The 18766-nt window shown below is 37.3% G+C and overlaps 1 protein-coding gene across 2 annotated transcripts in view; it reads right to left on the bottom strand.

Annotated features, from left to right (window-relative positions):
• The window catches only part of NKAIN3 (sodium/potassium transporting ATPase interacting 3), a 618508-nt gene that overhangs the window by 37630 nt on the left and 562112 nt on the right, over window positions 1-18766 (bottom strand). For both annotated transcript variants that reach the window (XM_056111187.1, XM_056111184.1), the window contains exon 5: window positions 14325-14385. In XM_056111187.1, the coding sequence (XP_055967162.1) occupies window positions 14325-14385 (61 nt within the window). The remainder of the gene's footprint in view (window positions 1-14324; window positions 14386-18766) is intronic.

The following is an 18766-nucleotide window of genomic DNA, read 5'->3' on the forward strand; positions in this document are numbered from 1 at the left end:
TCAGACACAAAATGACAAATACTACATAATTACACTTATATAAATAAGATACCAAGATACATAGAGACAAAAAAGAGAGCAGATGTTATCAAGAGCTAAAGAAAGTAGGATGAACAATTATTAGTGGCTGTGCCATTTCTGTTCGAGATGATGAAAAAATTTTGGAAATGAATAGTGGTTGCACAAAATTGTGAATGTATCTAGTGATACTTAACTATATACTTAAAATGTTCAAAGAGATCATTTTATTATATATATTATTTTTTGGCCACACACCTGGTGGTGCTCAGAGTGTACTTCTGAATCTATGCTCAGGCAGGAATCACTCCTGGTTGTGCTCAGTGGACCATATTTTGTTCTGGGGATTGAAACCATGTGTTAGGCAAGAGTTCTTCTACCCACTGAACTATCTCTTTTGCTCTTGCTCTGAGTACATTTTAACACAATTGTAAAAACCCAAGAATTAAAAAAGATGATTAAAATTTTACTAGATTTATAAGAACCACTGAATATTCAAGATAGTATCAGAAATTAAGGAAAATGGTTCTAAAAATTTGCACCCTAATAAACTGGTCAGTGATTTTTAAGCCCTGACTAGATATAAACAGAATTTTCATTGTAGAAGGGCTTCCTTCATAGACACTAGGAAATGTGCAGTTACAAAGTCCCAAAGAAACTCCAGCATTTATTTGATTTATTACAATTTTGCTGTCTTAAAGGGAAACAATATAATATCCTCATTTCAGCTTTAAAGCTAAAACCCCAAAATAATCTTTTTCCTTTAAAAAAAGAAGAAACATTCAATATACTTTCCCAAATAAGCCTGTTGATGCATAAGTAGGAAACAAAGCAAATATAGAACAAAGGAAAAGGAAACAAAACAGTTCAAGCTGGGCACATTTCTCACAGTATATGAAAAATGGTATACTTTTAATCTTTTTTACAAAGGTTTCCTGCTCAACACAACATTTAAAATGTAGTCCCTGTGAGAACTGATCCACACAATTGAATTTGGGCGTGGGGAGTGAAAAGGAAGAGCACTGTGGGAAGGAGGTGAGTACACTGATAATGGGTATGGTATAGGAATTATGTGCATAAAAAACTATTAACAGAATTGCAAACCACAGAATTTCAATCAATACACTTTTTTTAAAAGATTTTCCCTCACTCCAATTAGTCCTTATAGAATCTACCTTTTTATGCACCATTTAGGAGGGGCAGAAGGCTAGGAAAGTTAATCTTTGTGTCCTATGTATGAAATAGCTCCTGAGGTCAAAGCCTTGATTTTGTTGGAAGGTAATTTTAGGAAGTGAGTGATTCCTTATGTGCTCAAGGTTTCTCTGCAGAACTCTTCTCCTCTTGGCCCTTCACCTGTCAGGCTTTTTGCAGTACTTTCAATCCCAATTTTAACTGTTTTTTCAAAGAGACCTTTTCAGGTTACGGTGGGATACACCATATGTATGGGATGGCTGAAATGTTCTATGCCCCTTTGATTTTTGTGATTTTTTTATATTTTAATTCAACTTTATGTTTTATTATAAGTTTAGGTAATATGGTTACAATAGTGATAAAGTTTATATGGTATTGCTGTACAAAGGTGCTGTCCACCTGTTCCCCTCCTTCCAACCAAAATGTACTTCTCCTTCAGTGATAGAGCTCTTGTCTGCTTCCACAGTAGGGTCAGTGAATCAATGAATAAGGGTTGGGATATGGTCCAACTTTTTAACTGATTGAATTGTGCCTAAAAAGTTATACCATTAATTCTACTGTAGGTTTTAATTTTATTACAATCAAAGAGAAATAGAGCAAACTAGAGGGAGGTGGTAGATAAAGGAAAAAGAGATACCTGTTTCTTTTTATTTAAAACGGATGGACCAGGTACAATTTAAAATGAATTTACTATGTAGGTCTCATTATTTTGAAGGACAGACAAATGTCCTTCATTTACCTCCTCCACGCTTTATTTTCATCCAAGTTATATGAAATTCCTAAATACTTCATTTAAGTTCTACTTTCAAATATTGCTTCTAGAAAGAACACCAAATTATTTTATTTTTTTTATCATCACTAAACTACTTAGTATGATGCATATAAAGTGAGTGTCTCATCTATGATTTTCGTTATTGGTTACTTATATGACATTTCTTCAAAGTAACTATAAAATCATATTTCCACTTAATATTTGATCCAAGAAAATAGCTCTTGAAGATAGATAAATGGGACTATCTTAAACTAAGAAGCTTCTGCACCTCCAAAGAAACAGTGACCAAAATACAAAGACAGTCTACAGAATGGGAAAGAATATTCGCCGAATACACATCTGACAAGGGGTTGATATCCAGGATATACAAAATACTGGTTAAACTCCACAAGAAGAAAACATCCAACCCCATCCAAAAATGGGGCAATGAAATGAACAGAAACTTTCTCAAAGAAGAAATCCGAATGGCAAAAAAGCACATGAGAAAATGCTCTACATCATTAATCATCAGGGAGATGCAGATCAAAACCACAATGAGATACCATCTCACACCTCAGAGACTGGCCCACATTCAAAAGAACAAAAGCAACCAATGCTGGCGTGGATGTGGCGAGAAAGGGACACTCCTTCACTGTTGGTGGGAATGTCCACTGGTTCAGCCCTTCTGGAAAACAGTATGGACGATTCTCAAAAAATTAGAAATTGAGCTCCCATTTGACCCAGCAATACCACTCCTGGGAATATATCCCAGAGAGGCAAAAATGTATAGTCGAAGTGACATCTGCACTTGTTTGTTCATTGCAGCACTCTTTACAATAGCCAGAAACTGGAAGAAACCTGAATGCTCAAGAACAGATGACTGGTTAAAGAAACTTTGGTACATCTACACAATGGAGTACTATGTAGCTGTTAGAAAAGATGAAGTCATGAAATTTACATACAAGTGGTACAATATGGAAAGTATCATGCTAAGCGAAATGAGTCAGAAAGAGAGGGATAGACATAGAAAGATTGCATTCATCTGGGGGATATAAAGTAACAAAGTATGAGATTAATACCCAAGAATAGCTGAGATCAGCACCGGGAGGATTACTCCATAACTTAGAGGCCAGCCGGGTATCCTAGAGGAAAGGGCAGTTCAGATAGAGAAGAGAGCACCAAATAAAGGATGTTTGGAGGATCCTCCCAGGAGGGGAGATGCATGTCGAAAGTAGACTATGGACTGAACATGTTTGCCACTCAATGCCTATTTTGCAGACCACAACACCCAAAAGGAGAGAGAGAACACAGGGGATTGCCCTGCCACAGAGACAGGGGGGATGGGGGGATGGGGGTGGGAGGGATATTATCCATGGTGGTGGAAAATGGGCACTGGTGGAGGGATGGGTATCTGATCATTGTATAATTGAAACCAAAGCACAAAAAATTGTAAATCTACAACTTTAAAAAAAAATAAAATAAAATAAAGGGAAAAAAAAAAAGAAAATAGCTCTTGAAAATATTATGTGCATTTCATTCATTTCATTATCCAAAAGGGATAATGAACAATATATTTTATTGTCTGGCCTTCTTTTAAGATGTTTCTATTTTATTATCTATTTTACTTGAAATGGCTTAGTGGAACTGTGAGCATAAGTTATAGATATATGTATATATACAGTTATAGCATGATAAATCAGAAGAATGATATATATATGTATGATAAATCCAGGGCAATTATTGCAAAATATGTTACCTGTACTTATACCAAAATTTTCTTAATTTGCAAAGGTTATTAGAAATAACTTTTAATAGGTAAAATATAAGTTACTGAGAAATGGATTACCTGGAAAGACAGATGAGAGAATTTTCAAGAGCTTGGTAAGATCTAAGTGAATTTGACAATGAGGAGGTTGTTACTGGATTTTGAGAGAGTATGCTTCAGTGTCTAAGCAGGATAGGAAGCCTTCTAGCAGTACACTGACAGTGACTAAGAAGTGAGAAAGTCAACACTCAAAGTATGAATTACTCTTTAGAAAGTCAGATTAAGGTGGTGGGGAAGGTGGGCAGTTTGTACAAAGGGTGATTGACAGGGAAGCTAAAAGTATAATCATATGGGGTGTCAGGGTAATTTCTTTGTCTTAAGTTTGTGACTTTATTTTTATGCTGAAAAAAAAGCAGTGGTAGGTAGAGACTGGGAGACAGGGAAGAAGGAGGGGTGTAAGAGTGAGTGAGTGAAAATGGAGAGAGAGAACACAGGGGATTGCCCTGCCACAGAAGCAGGGGGGGATGGGGGGATGGGGGTGGGAGGGATATTATCCATGGTGGTGAAAAACGGGCACTGGTGGAGGGATGGGTATCTGATCATTGTATAATTGAAACCCAAGCACAAAAAATTGTAAATCTACAACTGTAAAAAAAAATTTAAATTAAAAAAAAAAGAGTGAGTGAGTGAGTGAGTGAGTGAGTGAGTGGGGGAGGGAGGGATGATAGAGAAAGGGGGTGCAAAGTGAAAGAGAGAGAAAGAGAATAAGATAGAGGAAGGTGCCTAAATATAAATATGTAGGAGATAAAAGATAGAATGAAAACTATTTTTATTTAAACAGAAGATAGTTACAGATAAGGTTCCTATGAAAGAGAAACCTTAGAAATTTGAGGGACCATATGGTGTGCTGGGGATTGAACTAGGCTGGCTATGTGCAAGGCAAGCACTATCTCTCTGGTCCCATGTGCCTACTTAAATTATTTTAGGCACTCTGGCTTACAAAATTGTTAATAGTAGGGTTTCATGCATGAAATATTCCAACACTACACTCTCCAGTAAGTATACATTTCTATCCATCATTACTCAAGTTCCTCCCCATCTTCCTACTGAAGACTCATCCTCAGTTTCTGTTGCCTTTGGGCGTTTGTTATTCCCCTACTGTGTTTCTTTATACCTGGCATATGAGAGAGATAATTCTGTGTGGGGTATCTGGTCATGTTTTCTTTTACAGTGCTTAAGGTTCATAGTTTGATAAAGTCCCATTTGTTTATCTTTGCTTCCAATTATTCATTCTGAATAATTTCACTCAGCATGATACTGTCCAGATTCATCCATGTGGCAGCAAATTACATGAGTTCATATTTTCTTTAAGTTCAGTAGTATCTTATTGTACCACAGTTTCTTTGTCCAGTCATTTATTCTTGGACATTTGTTCTGTTTCCAGATTTTGGATATTGTGAATAGTGCTGTAAGGAACATGGGAGTGCACATTTCTTTTCTGAATAGAGTTTTTGAGCCCTTAAGGTAGATGTCAAGAAGTAAAAATGTTGGATCATATGTAATTTCAAGTCTTAGTCTTTTGAGACACATCCATATTGGTTTCCAAAGGTTGGACAAGTCAACATTTCTACCAGCAGTGAATGAAGCTTTCTTTTCTTCCATATCCAGGTCAATACTGGTTGTTTTTGTTCTTTGTGATATGTCAGCTTCCCTGGAGTGAAGCTATTAATCTTATTGTTTTTATTTGCATTGTCCTAACTATAAGGTAAAGGTAAAGGCCCTCCCGTTGATCATCGATTTGCTCGAGCGGGCCCAGTAACGTCTCCATTGGAGACTTTGTTGTTACTGTGTCTGGCATATCGAATACTCTCGGTAGCTTGCCGGGCTCTCCGAGAGGGGCGGAGGAATCGAACTCGGGTCGGCCATGTTGGCCGCTTGTAAGGCGAACGCCCTACCCGCTGTGCTATTGCTCCAGCCTAACTATATAGAGCATTTTCTCCATATATCTTTTAAGCATCTATATATCTTAGTTGAGGAAGTTTCTGTTTATCTCTTCAAGTTTTTTTTATGGTGTTGGTTATTTTTGCCTTGTAAAGTTTTATCAGTGCTTATATATCTCGTCTATCAATCCTTTATCAGATGACTGGCAGGAAAATACTGTCTCCCAGTATGGAATCTGGTCATATTTTCTTTTACAGTGCTTTAAGGTTCATAGTTTGATAAAGTCCCACTTGATTATCTTTGCTTCCATTTCCTTAGTCCAGCCTACTGGTTTTTCTATTGTGAGTCTTAGTGGTGCAGTCCTACCACTAACCATGTGGGAAGGAGGAGGAGAAGGTATGACCAGTCACACTAGCTCTCTGGGTTTCATTTATTCATCCTTAAAATGAGGACAGGAGGATGGGCTGCAGTTTTAAGGAAACTAAACTTTGACTTGTGATGAGAGAGAGGATGGAAGGGATGGGATGATCAATTCACATGAACTCTGTGAAGGATGAGAACAAAATACTTCTGTTGATGAGAAAAAGAATATTGAATTTACAATTATCCTGGATTTGGGTACTAATTTAGTGAAAGGACTTCTCTACCTTGATTTGACTGGTGAGATTCCACTTGGTTTACCTCTAAAGGTATTGGATATTTATGATAATCTATTTTTAAAACATTTTTTGAGAGAGACTGCCTTAATACATTATCCAAGATCTGGAATCCTGCTTCTATCTGATAGCAGGATCCTAAAGTTCTATTTTGTGTTGACTGACCTTTACATGTATTGGCTGGTCAACAACACAAGCTCACAGGGGTCTTGACTCTTTGATAGAGTGTCTGTCCCTTACCCATACTTTGTAGGTGAATTCACTCTGGGGGGTGAATCTATCTATCTTGCAGGTGACTATTCCCTCAAGATGTTTAGATTATGAATGACAAAACTTGAGCATTTGCTTTGATGTATTGTGGCATTTATTTATATTCAAATAAATCTATTTGGTATATTGTGATATTATTTATTTAAATAAACACACATCACATATGTGATGTGACGTGTATTTATTTATTTATTCATAATTTTGATTTTTTGGGAGGAGTCACACAAAGCGATGCTTAGGAGATGCTTTTCACAGTGCTCAAAGCACAAGACAAAACCAGGAACTGAACATAATTAGTGGAGGTTTAATCCCTCTTCTATAGCTTGACCTTCAAAATTACTATAAATCCATCCTATTATGTTAAATAGATGCAGGACCTCCACTGCCAAAAATATTTATAAATGCATCAGCCTATTTATAAACACAGGAGACCACTGTCTCATCAAATTTAAAACCTTGGGGTTTTGAATATCTATTTTAAAAGTGGGTTAGTTTCTGGGCCAACATACTTTAATAATATAAAAATTAACAATTATTTTTTTCATGCTGTGTATGAAACTTTTTTTTTTAGTTTCTACAATTATACCAGGGCACAAAACAAAAACCCTGTTTTTATAGCACTCCTATTCTATTAGGCATAGTTGTGAAACTGGGACAAATATCAATATTAAACAATCATATTTACTCACAGTCTAAAGATGGGGATAGTTTGCCCCCATCAATCTTCTTTTAAAAACTTAAATATAAGAATAGTTTTCCCTTTTTGTCCTTTCCCAAAAGCCTAACCCCATTTTGTTTAGGTTGCCAAATAAGGCAGCGTGCCTCAGGGAACGAACCCCTGAAGACTTTGTTCTTCATTCTGGCATCCACTAGCCTGCACCTATTATTTTTCCCCTCTGCTCTTTAGCTATAGAGATCTTGTGTGTGTGTGAGACCCTGCAGAAAAGATTGGGGTTTTTTGGAAGGCGTGAATCTTATCTTCCAACCTACTGGCTTATTGTCAATGTTAAGGTGGAGGTGGAGGGGGAAAGAGAGGGCTGTCAGATAACTTAATTTAGTTGGTCATTTAAAATCTCTCCAACATGAGGGGTAGCCAGATAATGGAAATAGTGAAGGGATTGGGACAGAAAACTTAAGTAAATTTAAAAGGGGGTGCGGGAGAGGGAACTTCCTCCTTGATCTGTCACCTGTGCAGAAAACAGCAGAAAAGCATCGATTCTTGCCTCTGTGGCAAGAAAACCAAAAGGACCAAGAGCCATGGAGCTACAGGCCATGAGAAGCAGGCCACGGAGCACCAGTGACATACAGTGGAGCAGTAGACCTCAGCCCAGCAGGACAGTGAGACACAAAACATCTCGTAACATCAGGGGAAAGATGAATCATGTCAGCCATGGAAGCAAAGGACAGTGAAGGGACAGTATGAGTTATGTCCTTCATTAGAAAGGTCAGTAGACACAGGATAAGTGACATCAGACACAAATGAATAAGATAGAGGCCTGGATATTGAGGAGGAAACCTAGAGTAAGCTATACAATAGAAACACTGTTTTCATAAGCCTTGGGAGTTTTGTATGCTAAATTTTAAATACAAAATTCACAGACCCATGTAGAAGTTTTCTGCTAAAAAAATAAACTACTTCTTGACTCATCAACATATTTATCATTTGACTGGTCTTCAAGAAATAATGTAATTGGAACTTTGTGGTTATAGTAGTTTTTTAATTTGTACTTACTTGGTAGAGTTATTCCAGAGATTTGTTAAAAGTTGTTAAAATTTGTGGAATGGGTTCTAAGTGGTCAGACTAAGAAGAAATGAGCCTTAGTATTATTTGAAATTTATTGGTTACTGAAAGAAATTTAAACTCTATGAGGACAGGTATATGTATTTTAATTAATATGGAGCTGACACTCAGTGGTTAGCATGCTCAGGTATTCAAGGGGACACGGTGTGAGGTGCAGGGATTAAATATAAGGCCTTGTATGGGCAGGATAAGTACTTAACCATCTGAAAGGCATATCACTGGCTCAAATATCTCTGGTAGATTACTAATGGCTATTGATTGGATAAACGTTATGATGCTTCTCAAACCGTGAGCCCAGCGGTAGATCACCCTAACCTGAGCCTCTTGTATTTCATCATCTTTGACTTACAAAATTCTCCTGTCCTTCTATCCTCAAATATATGTCAAAGCTTACAAGCACTAGACTGCTTTTCTCTTCTGTGGGATATTTGATCTCTGTTGATTTCATGCTTTCCCTAAAGCCTGACCTTTGGGTCACTGGAAAAGTAAGCCTTCGCCATGCCATACTTCATAAACTCCAACATCACAATGCTGGAAGTTAACTTTCTAGATAGTCAGCTTCTCTACTATTGCCTTCTGGGGTAAACTTTTAGGAGCAAGGTGTGGTTTAAATTTCTAAATACTGAGGATAATATCTTTTTTTCTTAAGAGGAACTTATGGTCATATAGGGAAGTACAGCATCAGCCTCCAAAAAGTCTCAGGGATAGCAGAGAAAAGAAATTTTATGTTTCCCTCCAATGAAACATCCCCCCAACATTATATTAGCAAGGATCATTTGACTGCGAAAAATGCTATTCTGAGATTTTCAGTTGAAAATATTAGAATCTTGCCCAGTGGGTTTACTTACTTTTCAGAATAAAAAAATCTGTTAGTGTATGGTGAAAGTAGAAGATAAATTTCTAAACTAAAGTAGGCAAACTAGTAAATTTAATTGGTCATTGTCAGTCCTGCTCTGAAAATGTACCTAGCCCAAACAGAGAATAGAATGCTGGAGGAGGGAGATAATAGAAGATAAAAGAAATCCCCCAGGCAACTCTTTCTTTGCACCCTCACCTATGCCCAGATGGAGGGCAGGATGGTAGGGGTTCTCTTGTGAGCATGATCATGACAAGAGACCAACAAAAACCAAGAGGACATTGGGGTACAGTCCTCGAGAGGCCCAGTACAAATGATTGAGCAGCAAGTCCCAGCACAGGGGTCACAGATGACAGTATTCTAGCTGAAGATTTAAGATCAGGAATGTGTCTAGGGAAAGAGAATGGGGTAGAACCGAATCATCCTACATTGGTGGCATGCAGCTGATATAGAGACAGGATCAGGATGTTATCATCTGCACCGGATATTGAGGACAAGATAAATGATGTCTGTCACGCACTCGTAAAAGGAGAGACATGGACATTAAGGAGGAAACCAAATCTATTTACTTAAACTGTAGAATAAACTTCAACTTTTTTTCCCCCATTTGTTTTGCGGCCACAACCGGCTGTGCTTCAGGGCTTACTCCTGACTCTGCACTCAGAGATCACTCTGGGCAGTGCTCAGGGGACCATACCCGGGTATGGTTTGAGTTCCAGCACTCAAATCCAGGTCAGCTATGTGCAAGGTAGGTGCCCTATCTGCTGTACTATTGCTCCAGACTTAAACTTTAACTTTTTAAGCATCTGAGTTTTGTATGCAAATCTTTCATACAATATTTAAGAACCATGAACTCTGGAATAAATTTACTTTTTCAATAAGAGTAGAACTTCTAATAATGAACTTTGCTCCCATCATTTGATATACACAATCCTGACATTTTTTTTAGGAACCTAAAAGGATGTCCTAGTTGCAATTTGTAAGCTTAGTAAGAAGGATTCATACAACAGAGCTTCTGAAAACTCTGGTAATATTTTTAAGTTAATACTAGTTTTCAAAATTTTTTTGCCTATGTCACCACACTTTCCTGAATTAAAAACATTCTTTTAGTAAGTCTGACAAGCTAATAATGAGATCACAAGTTCATTTTCAGTGGTAGATGATTCACAAACAAGATGTTGAAAGCTTTTTATGATTATAGATTCAAAAATCTTTGTCTCACAAAAATATTCATGGAATTTACAGAAATAATGAAAGGAAATAAAAATACCCAAGGGGACATAAAATAGGTATTTCATTAGAATTCATGATGAAAAGCATTGACCACATCTAGGCACACTTATTTTTGTGAGCTTTTTTTTTTTTTTATCGTTTTTAACCTGCAATCATGATCTTTACGAGAAATAGTTATCAAAAGAGTCCCAGTGGAAACTAAGAAGATGGGTGACTGGAAAAAAATGTTTCCTCAAGCGTTTATTACCCTTCTGAAATGTCCATCAGCTGAAATGTTAGTCCCATAGAACCACTTAAGCAGTGCAGAGGAGAGAAGCAGGTAGCTGTTATTAAATTTCAAGCCTGGCTGACAGCTTTCAGTACAAGAATAAAGCTTAACTCTGCATTTTGAATAACAGAGAGGTTTTCATTAGTTAGAATAAGAAATAAAATGATAGGTGACGTTTTGTCTGCCAAAATACTGTGGCATTACATTATATATTTGCAGTTGGCATTCAGGATAAGCTTTCCAGAAGTATACTTAGACAAATTGGAAAGCTGCCAGCATTGTTTTCTTGTTTTCTATTTAAGTTCTTGAAAAAACAATTTAAAGAATTGTCTTCTTGACTGGATTGTTAATGTCAGATCCGAAGGGCATTTTATTATTGCACCTAAAAGCTAAGTGTTGGCACAAATTTTACTAGTCTATGAGATCATGGCCATTGGTTTCAAATATTTCTTTTTGCCCACATCTGCCTGGGCCAATTTAATTACAGCTGCACTTTGATTCCTATTTCTTTCAATAAGAAATGTAAAATTATCCTTGCTTGAGAAACACCATACTAAAAGGTTTGTGATTGCTTCTCAACTGTCAGGTCTGTTTCAGCAGATTATTATGTCAGGTTGGTCTGGAGCATATTTAGTTTGGTTGTGAGCATCTCTGACCCTCTCTGACCCTAAGTATTATTTGAATTAATGGTAACACAACTGCTATATCCAGATGTCTCCCAATACCTTAATGTACAGCTCTAATAACAAACACTAGAAATAAACCATTAATAGAATAGGCTGCTAGCAACTGAGTTCAATGTCAGTTTGATGATCATTAAAATAGCTGACTCAGAGATTTCTATAAAGAAACTTAAGCTAATTAAGGAAACCAAAGTCAATGACACTACAATATTTTCCACTCGCAGTATAGTCCAAAGCACAGACATTATTCTGAGAATAGGCAGGTAGGTCAAAAAACATTTACTCAATTGAGAAGAGTCCTTTTTCTTGCATGTCATTTTACATTTATGTTTTCTTTAAAATCATAGGCCTCAAGGAAAAGTCCTTTATATATATTCTACAAGAAAAATCCACTATTGATTAATCTGCCTTTTCTCATTAAGTTCAGCCTGTGTATGAACATCGTTAGGGAGCCCTCTACTTGTTCAGTGAGGTAGGAAATGAAAAGAACTCTTGGTACCTACTTACAAGTAATTTATAGACTATTCAGCTGAGATTCATGTATTGATGTGTATATATTTTGGAGCACTTATGTAGCCTAGCTTTAATAATTTCCTTTTATACCCCAATTCCAGGTAAATTTATTCTTACTCATCAACTGTTCTTGGATGTGCAGCTGCCTTAGCTGTGAGTTGGATGCTTGTTGCGGACTTTCTATAAACTAACATTTTCACATGTGGGACTACTAGTAGAACTTGTGAGAACAGACCTTTTAAAGTTAATGTCATTGTGGTAAGTATGGTCCGTACAACTATGCTTGCGATATTTTTTATTTTGGAGCTTCTCAAGGAGTGCTTAGAGAACCTGCAGGCCTCTCCTGGCAGTGCTCAGCCAACCTGATGGACATTTCAATGGTGAGAGCCAAGGGTGTATTGGTGCTCAGAGCCTGCACTGTTGAGGCCCACAAGTGCTCTTCTGGAGGTACCTGGGGCCTGAAGGGCCATACCCTGTAATGCTCCAGAGGTCAGTTGGTGCCAGAGATCAAATCCAGGTAAGACCCAACCACTATATTCTCCTAGCCCCCTACAGCTATACCTTTGAAATGCTAGAACCACCCTACTCATACAGCACAAAAAGTATCACAGGGTAAGCTTAAGTGATGCAGTGGCATGTTTGCACATTTTCACTGCCTGATGTGTTTAATCTGCAGCACTGTAGCACTGTCCTCTTTTTCATCGATTTGCTTGAGTGGACACCAGTAACATCTCCATTGTGAGACTTGTTGTTACTGTTTTTGGCATATAGAATATGCCATGGGGAGCTTGCCAGGCTCTGACCTGCGGGCAGGATACTCTTGGTAGCTTGCCAGGCTCTCTGTGAGGAATTGAGGAATCGAACCCAGGTCAGCTGCATGCTAGGCAAACTCCCTGCCCATTGTGCTAATTGAGGCTTTAATTTTTTTCCATTTGGTCAAATAAATACAAACAACAGCTCACTTTCAGCTAGATTCTAGTTCACATATGGATACACTGCATCTATTTCATAGGAAGTATTTCTTAGACTATTTGGAATTCTGTTCTAGAAAGAGGTTAGAGTGGCTAAATAGACAGTTTTGTGAGATACAAAGTAACTATAATGACTAGGCCAAATCTGTGGCATGGCTGGACTTGATCTATATTTTACTTAAAAATTATTACTTGGAGGCTGGAGTGATAGTACAGCGAGTAGGGGGTTTTCCTTGCATGCAGCCAGTCTTGGTTCAATCCTTGGCATCCCATATGTTTCCCTGAGCACCACCAGGAGTAATTCCTGAGTGCAGAGCCAGGAGTAACTCCTGAGCATTGCCAGATGTGACCCAAAAAGCAAAAAACAAGGAAACAAAAATACTTAAAATAAATAAAGGGCTGATAGCTCAGTGGTGTTAGCTGATACTTTGCATGAGGGAGCCTTGCTGGATTTGATTCCTGGCACTGCATGACACCCAGTCACCACAGGAAATGTCCCTCCCCCTACAAATCCCCCATTGCAGAGCCAGGAATAATTCCCTAGAACACTGATGGTTGGGCCAAAATCAAAAACAAAAACAAAAAAAAAACTCCAAAAAAAAAAAGAAATGTCCTTTGCTATTTCTATTAACTAATAATAGAGCTGTATCAAGTGTTTTATACATGAGCTCAGTAAATACCACTTATTATCTATGTGGTTAAATGTTTGTCCACATAATCTTAAATCGTATATGTATTTTACTTAGAGTTCAGCTAAAATATGTAGTTTTGTTTACCCCTCTCTTTTTGTGTGTGTTTTGGGCATCATCTGGAGTTACTCAGGGCTTACTTCTGGCTTTGCACTCAGGGATCACTCCAGGTGGGCTCTGGGGAACATATGGGGTGCTGGGGATTAATGCCTGATCATCCACAAGCAAAGCAAGTACGTTACCTGTTGTATTATATCTCTGACTCCCTAACATCTCTTTAAAAATGTTTTTCTTAAGGGTTTAGTTTTTTTGTACATTTCATATAGTTTATATAGAAAAAGATTTATGATCTGTTGTATCACCTTTATTGCTAATAGTCAGATTTCAAAATTCTGTAGCCAGCATCTTTGCACTTGATGATGAAAGAAAAGCTCTTGATTTTATACTCAGCATGATGCTTAGGTGTCTGGTGCAAATTTATTAAGAAAGGATATGAAATTAACCATTAGCTTTCATGCCTCTGCAACCCCCCCACACAACTAGGATTAAAAGTTTTAATACTTAGTGAAACCATATTTGTATGTAGTTTATTTGTAAGTGATCATTGTAACTTAAGCATACTGAGTTCAGTTATAGTAAAGATTTAATAATCTATTTGGATTAATTTGGAAGCTACACCTCATTTAATTCAACACTCAGACAGTATAGCAATACTTACAGGTGTCTTCCTCATCCATGAAAATACTGATCACATAACAGGCATACACAAAACCAACCAACTGCAAAAGAGAAAAAACATACTTTAAGGTGACTTGAAAAATGTTCATATCTACAGAACATGTGTAAGATAGGAGGAAAAAATAAGGAAATGTATGATTTTATCTTTAATATCTATAGTTGTAACAAGAGATCTTGATTTCAAATACTAGCTATGATTTTCAAGAGGGTTTTCATTTTTGCTTATATTTAAGTATTCTATTTGTTTGTTTGTTTGTTTTGGGGCCATAACGAGCAGTGTTCAGAGTTTACTGATGGCTCTATATTTAGGAATTATTCCTGGTGGTGCTCATGGGACCAATGGGACGCTGGGAATTGAACCCCGTTTGGTCATGTGTAAGGCAAGCACCTTACCTGCTGTCCTGTTGCTTCAGCCCTAGATTTAAGTATTCTAAAAGAGCATATAGGATTGGGGAAAACAATTTCTAAATAGTTCACTTAGATTTTGATTATATTTCTAAGTCATCACAATTTATTTGGAACATAAATTTCAATTTTTAACTGTACAAAAATCTTTAGTATTGCAGTAATCTCATTATTACCACTGTTAATAATATAGCAGTAGTTATTAAATAGTAGTTATTTTGTGACTGTTTAGTAGTCACAAAAGTAAGACAAATATATTTGTAAATTGAATTCAAAATGTTCAGAGTTCACAATTCTATTCCAATATTAATTATTTTTATATTGTAAGAAAGTACATTGTTTAAGTTCATCATTCATAAAATAAAATAGATGGGATAATTTATATTTTAAATATCTGTGATTAAGAGAACAATGCAAGTACTGGAATGTAGACTTCTAGGCATCTAGTATTTCATACTATTTTCTACTCTTATTATTTGGAGAAGTTGATATTATTCTATAGAGATGGAGAAACTTTAACTCCTGGAGAATAAAATGGTTAGTAAACTTAATCTGGTCTAAAATTACTCTGATAAGCACTTTGATTGAAAAATAGATACCACAAAAGCTTCATAGTCTTACTCCCTGTATTTTTCAGCAGTGTTAAAGTGTTTCCCTACCCCCACCCAATAAAACAACATTTGAGAAGGAAACTTTACTAAGAGTTCCATTGTCAAAGACTGTGAGGTTCCCAAGGCAGAGAACAACATTGCTGGTGTTGGAAACTGTCCAAGTAGATAGGGGTGAGAATCAGGATTGGTGAGGTTTTACAGAGGGGGTTGCCAAGAAGGGAAGTCCCTTCTTACCCCACTATTGGGGCTCCTCTCCTCATACTAGATCACAAGAAGAGTACTTCAAAGAACTGCTTGGGAAATTTGATATCCCAAACTTTGGAGATGGCAGTGGGTTAGTATATATGAACACAGAAGAGAAAACTCATTTCTGTTCTATTGGAAATATCTTCTCTGCTCTGAAAGTGTAGCTTCTGGGGCTGAGGTCAGCAGGACAATTGCTTTTCAGTGAAGGACCCCGCAGCATAAAGCAAAGGAAACATGAAAAAAATCTACAATATGATTCGCCAAATCCATAATGCTCCCCAGCTGCTGGGAGGAAAAGGTATGAGATAATGCCTAACAGAAGTCTCACATCTCTAAGCTATTTCTTAGGATCAGAGATTCAAATAAACTTTGGGTCTTATATTGTCCCTACAGATAGAAAAATATATCTGTATATTGTCTTTAGATATAGTTCTGGCTGAGCTGATTATGAAACGAAAATCCTTTGGAAGTTAGGAATAATGTTTCACTTTTATCATTAAGAATATAAAAAAACCCTCTTTTAATTAGTGAAAATGTTACAAATTTACTCGATATATGTTTTTCTAAAGAATAATTTGCCTATGCAATTGTTCATGTAACACACCTATATAAACTAAGTGCGAACCTGGGAAAGCAGATCAGCCATTGAGAGAAATATGTTGAAAGCTTCTCAGGCCTAAGATTCTCAGTTTGACTGAAGAATTTCTTCAACAAACTTCTCTTTTAAGTTTATTTCACACTCATTATTCTTGAAGTCAATGCATATAATGCTCACTTTGAAAAAAGTCAAATTGAGATAGAACAGTCAATATGATGTGGTATGCAACTGACTTAGGAAAGGAGTTAGAAAACTTTACCTCTCATGGGAAAATATTCCAGTTAGAGACAAGTAAACTCAAGATGGAGGACCAAGTGATCTACTGATGACTTCCACTTACATCATATCTATTCATTATAGTACATTTGCATGATAAAACTCACAATCATACATACAAAAACAGTTTACAATTGTCATGGCAACACCAGAAAACAATCCTCTGTGGTTTGTATCTGGATTGGGCTTTGACTCTGAAAATCACTATCCTTATCCCATTCTCCTCCTTTTTATCAAATACCTGTGCATATTCTACACTTAATATTTTTGCCTGATTCTATACTATATAACCTTGAAATCTGTATGGAAATGGCACTATTTCTCTCTAGTGCAACTTCACTCTGAGTGTGTATTCTAAGTTCTCCATAAAGAACTTCTTATAAACAATGTTACTCTCTTTAGTTTATGCCTGTGCTTGGATTCTTGAGTGATTATATTTTACTTTAATAAACTCTGATTTTCTCTCTCTTTTTTAAATCGAGTCACTGTGATATACAGTTACAAAACTTTCATATTTGAGTTTCAGTCATACAATGATCCTCCACCAGTACATATTTTCCACCACAAATATCCCCAGTATCACTACTACCCAGAACCCAGCAAGCTACCGAGAGTATCCTGCCCACCTGGCTGAGCCTGGCAAGCTCTCCGTGGCGTAGTCAATATGCCAAGAACAGTAACAATAATGGGTCTCATTCCCCTCACCTTAGAAGAGTCTCCAAAGCAGCACTGTTGGGAAGGATGAGTAAAGAGAGGCTGCTAAATTTCAGGGCTAGGATGAATGGAGACATTATTGGTGCCCACTTGAGCAAACTAATGAACAATGGGATGACAGTGATACAGTGATCCGCACCACCATCCCAACCCTCCCTCTGCCTCTATGACAGAGAATTTCCCTCATACTCTCTCTCACTTTTGGGCATTATGGTTTATTATATATATATATATATAGAGAGAGAGAGAGAGAGAGAGGGAGAGAGAGAGAGAGAGGGAGAGAGAGAGAGAGGCTATCACATTTGAGCCTTTATCTACCTTCAGCACACATCTTCTATCCCGAGCAATCCCTCCAACCATCATTGACTTAGGGATCCCTTCTATATTCCAGCTGCCTTCTCCCCCAGCTCATGAGGCAGGCTTCCAACTATGGAGCAGTCCTCCTGGCCTTAGGTGTCAGTCTCACATTACGTTATTTTATATTCCACAAATGGGTGCAGTCATTCTATGTCTGTCCCTCTCTGTCCCTCTCTTTCTGACTCATTTCACTTAGCGTGATACTCTCTATCCACTTATATGCAAATTCATGACTTCATCTGTTTTGCTCTTGAATGAATTCTTTTCTGTAGTGGAAATCAAGAACCTGTTTCAGGGGCAGAGCTAATAACTTTAGCCCAGAACAGACTCAAATAAAGCCGTGAGGAAATAGCTAAATGACAATGAGAGAGAGAGAGAGAGAGAGAGAGAGAGAGAGAGAGAGAGAGAGAGAGAGACAGAGAGAGACAGAGAGAGAGACAGAGAGAGAGAGATGGGCTGGGCAGAGCAGGTTTGTGCTAGGTGGTAAGGTCTTCTCAGAGTCGGCTGTGCTGTTTTGGAGGAAGGTTCTACAGATGGAACTTACTGACAGGACAATCTGGTTTCATGGGACCACATGTGGTATTGGTGATTGATTTGGGGCTAACCACATGCAAGGTAGATGCCTTAATCCTTGTATTTGCTCTCTGGCCTGAGATCATAGTAAGGTAAAAAGGTAAAGGCCCTCCTGTTGATCGTCAATTTGCTCGAGCGGGCCCAGTAACGTCTCCATTGGAGACTTTGTTGTTACTGTGTTTGGCATATCGAATACTCTCGGTAGCTTGTCAGGCTCTCCGAGAGGGGCAGAGGAATCGAACTCGGGTCGGCCATGTTGGCCGCTTGTAAGGCGAATGCCCTACCCGCTGTGCTATCACTCCAGCCAGATCATAGTACTAGTATGTTATCCTTTCTTATTCAGATAATTATTATATTATTCTGCTACTAAAATGGGAGAACATCAGTTTTAAAAGAACAGCATATTGAATAGTAACACAAAATTTGTCATATCCAATTGTTCACTAATGGTCTTTAATAAATAATATCTCGATATGTATAAAAGAAAGAAATTTTGTCAAAGTAATTAAAATATGAAGCACGATTATCTGAAAACATGAGGTAAAGATTAAAACACTAAAAATATTACATCATACTCTAGGCCTTCAAACAGAATTTTCCAATCGTATTCTCTAAATTATAACAAATGAATAAATTAAAATA

This window comes from Sorex fumeus, unplaced genomic scaffold (assembly GCF_029834395.1).
Source record: "Sorex fumeus unplaced genomic scaffold, SorFum_2.1 ptg000002l, whole genome shotgun sequence".
NCBI classification, from domain to species: Eukaryota; Metazoa; Chordata; class Mammalia; order Eulipotyphla; family Soricidae; genus Sorex; species Sorex fumeus.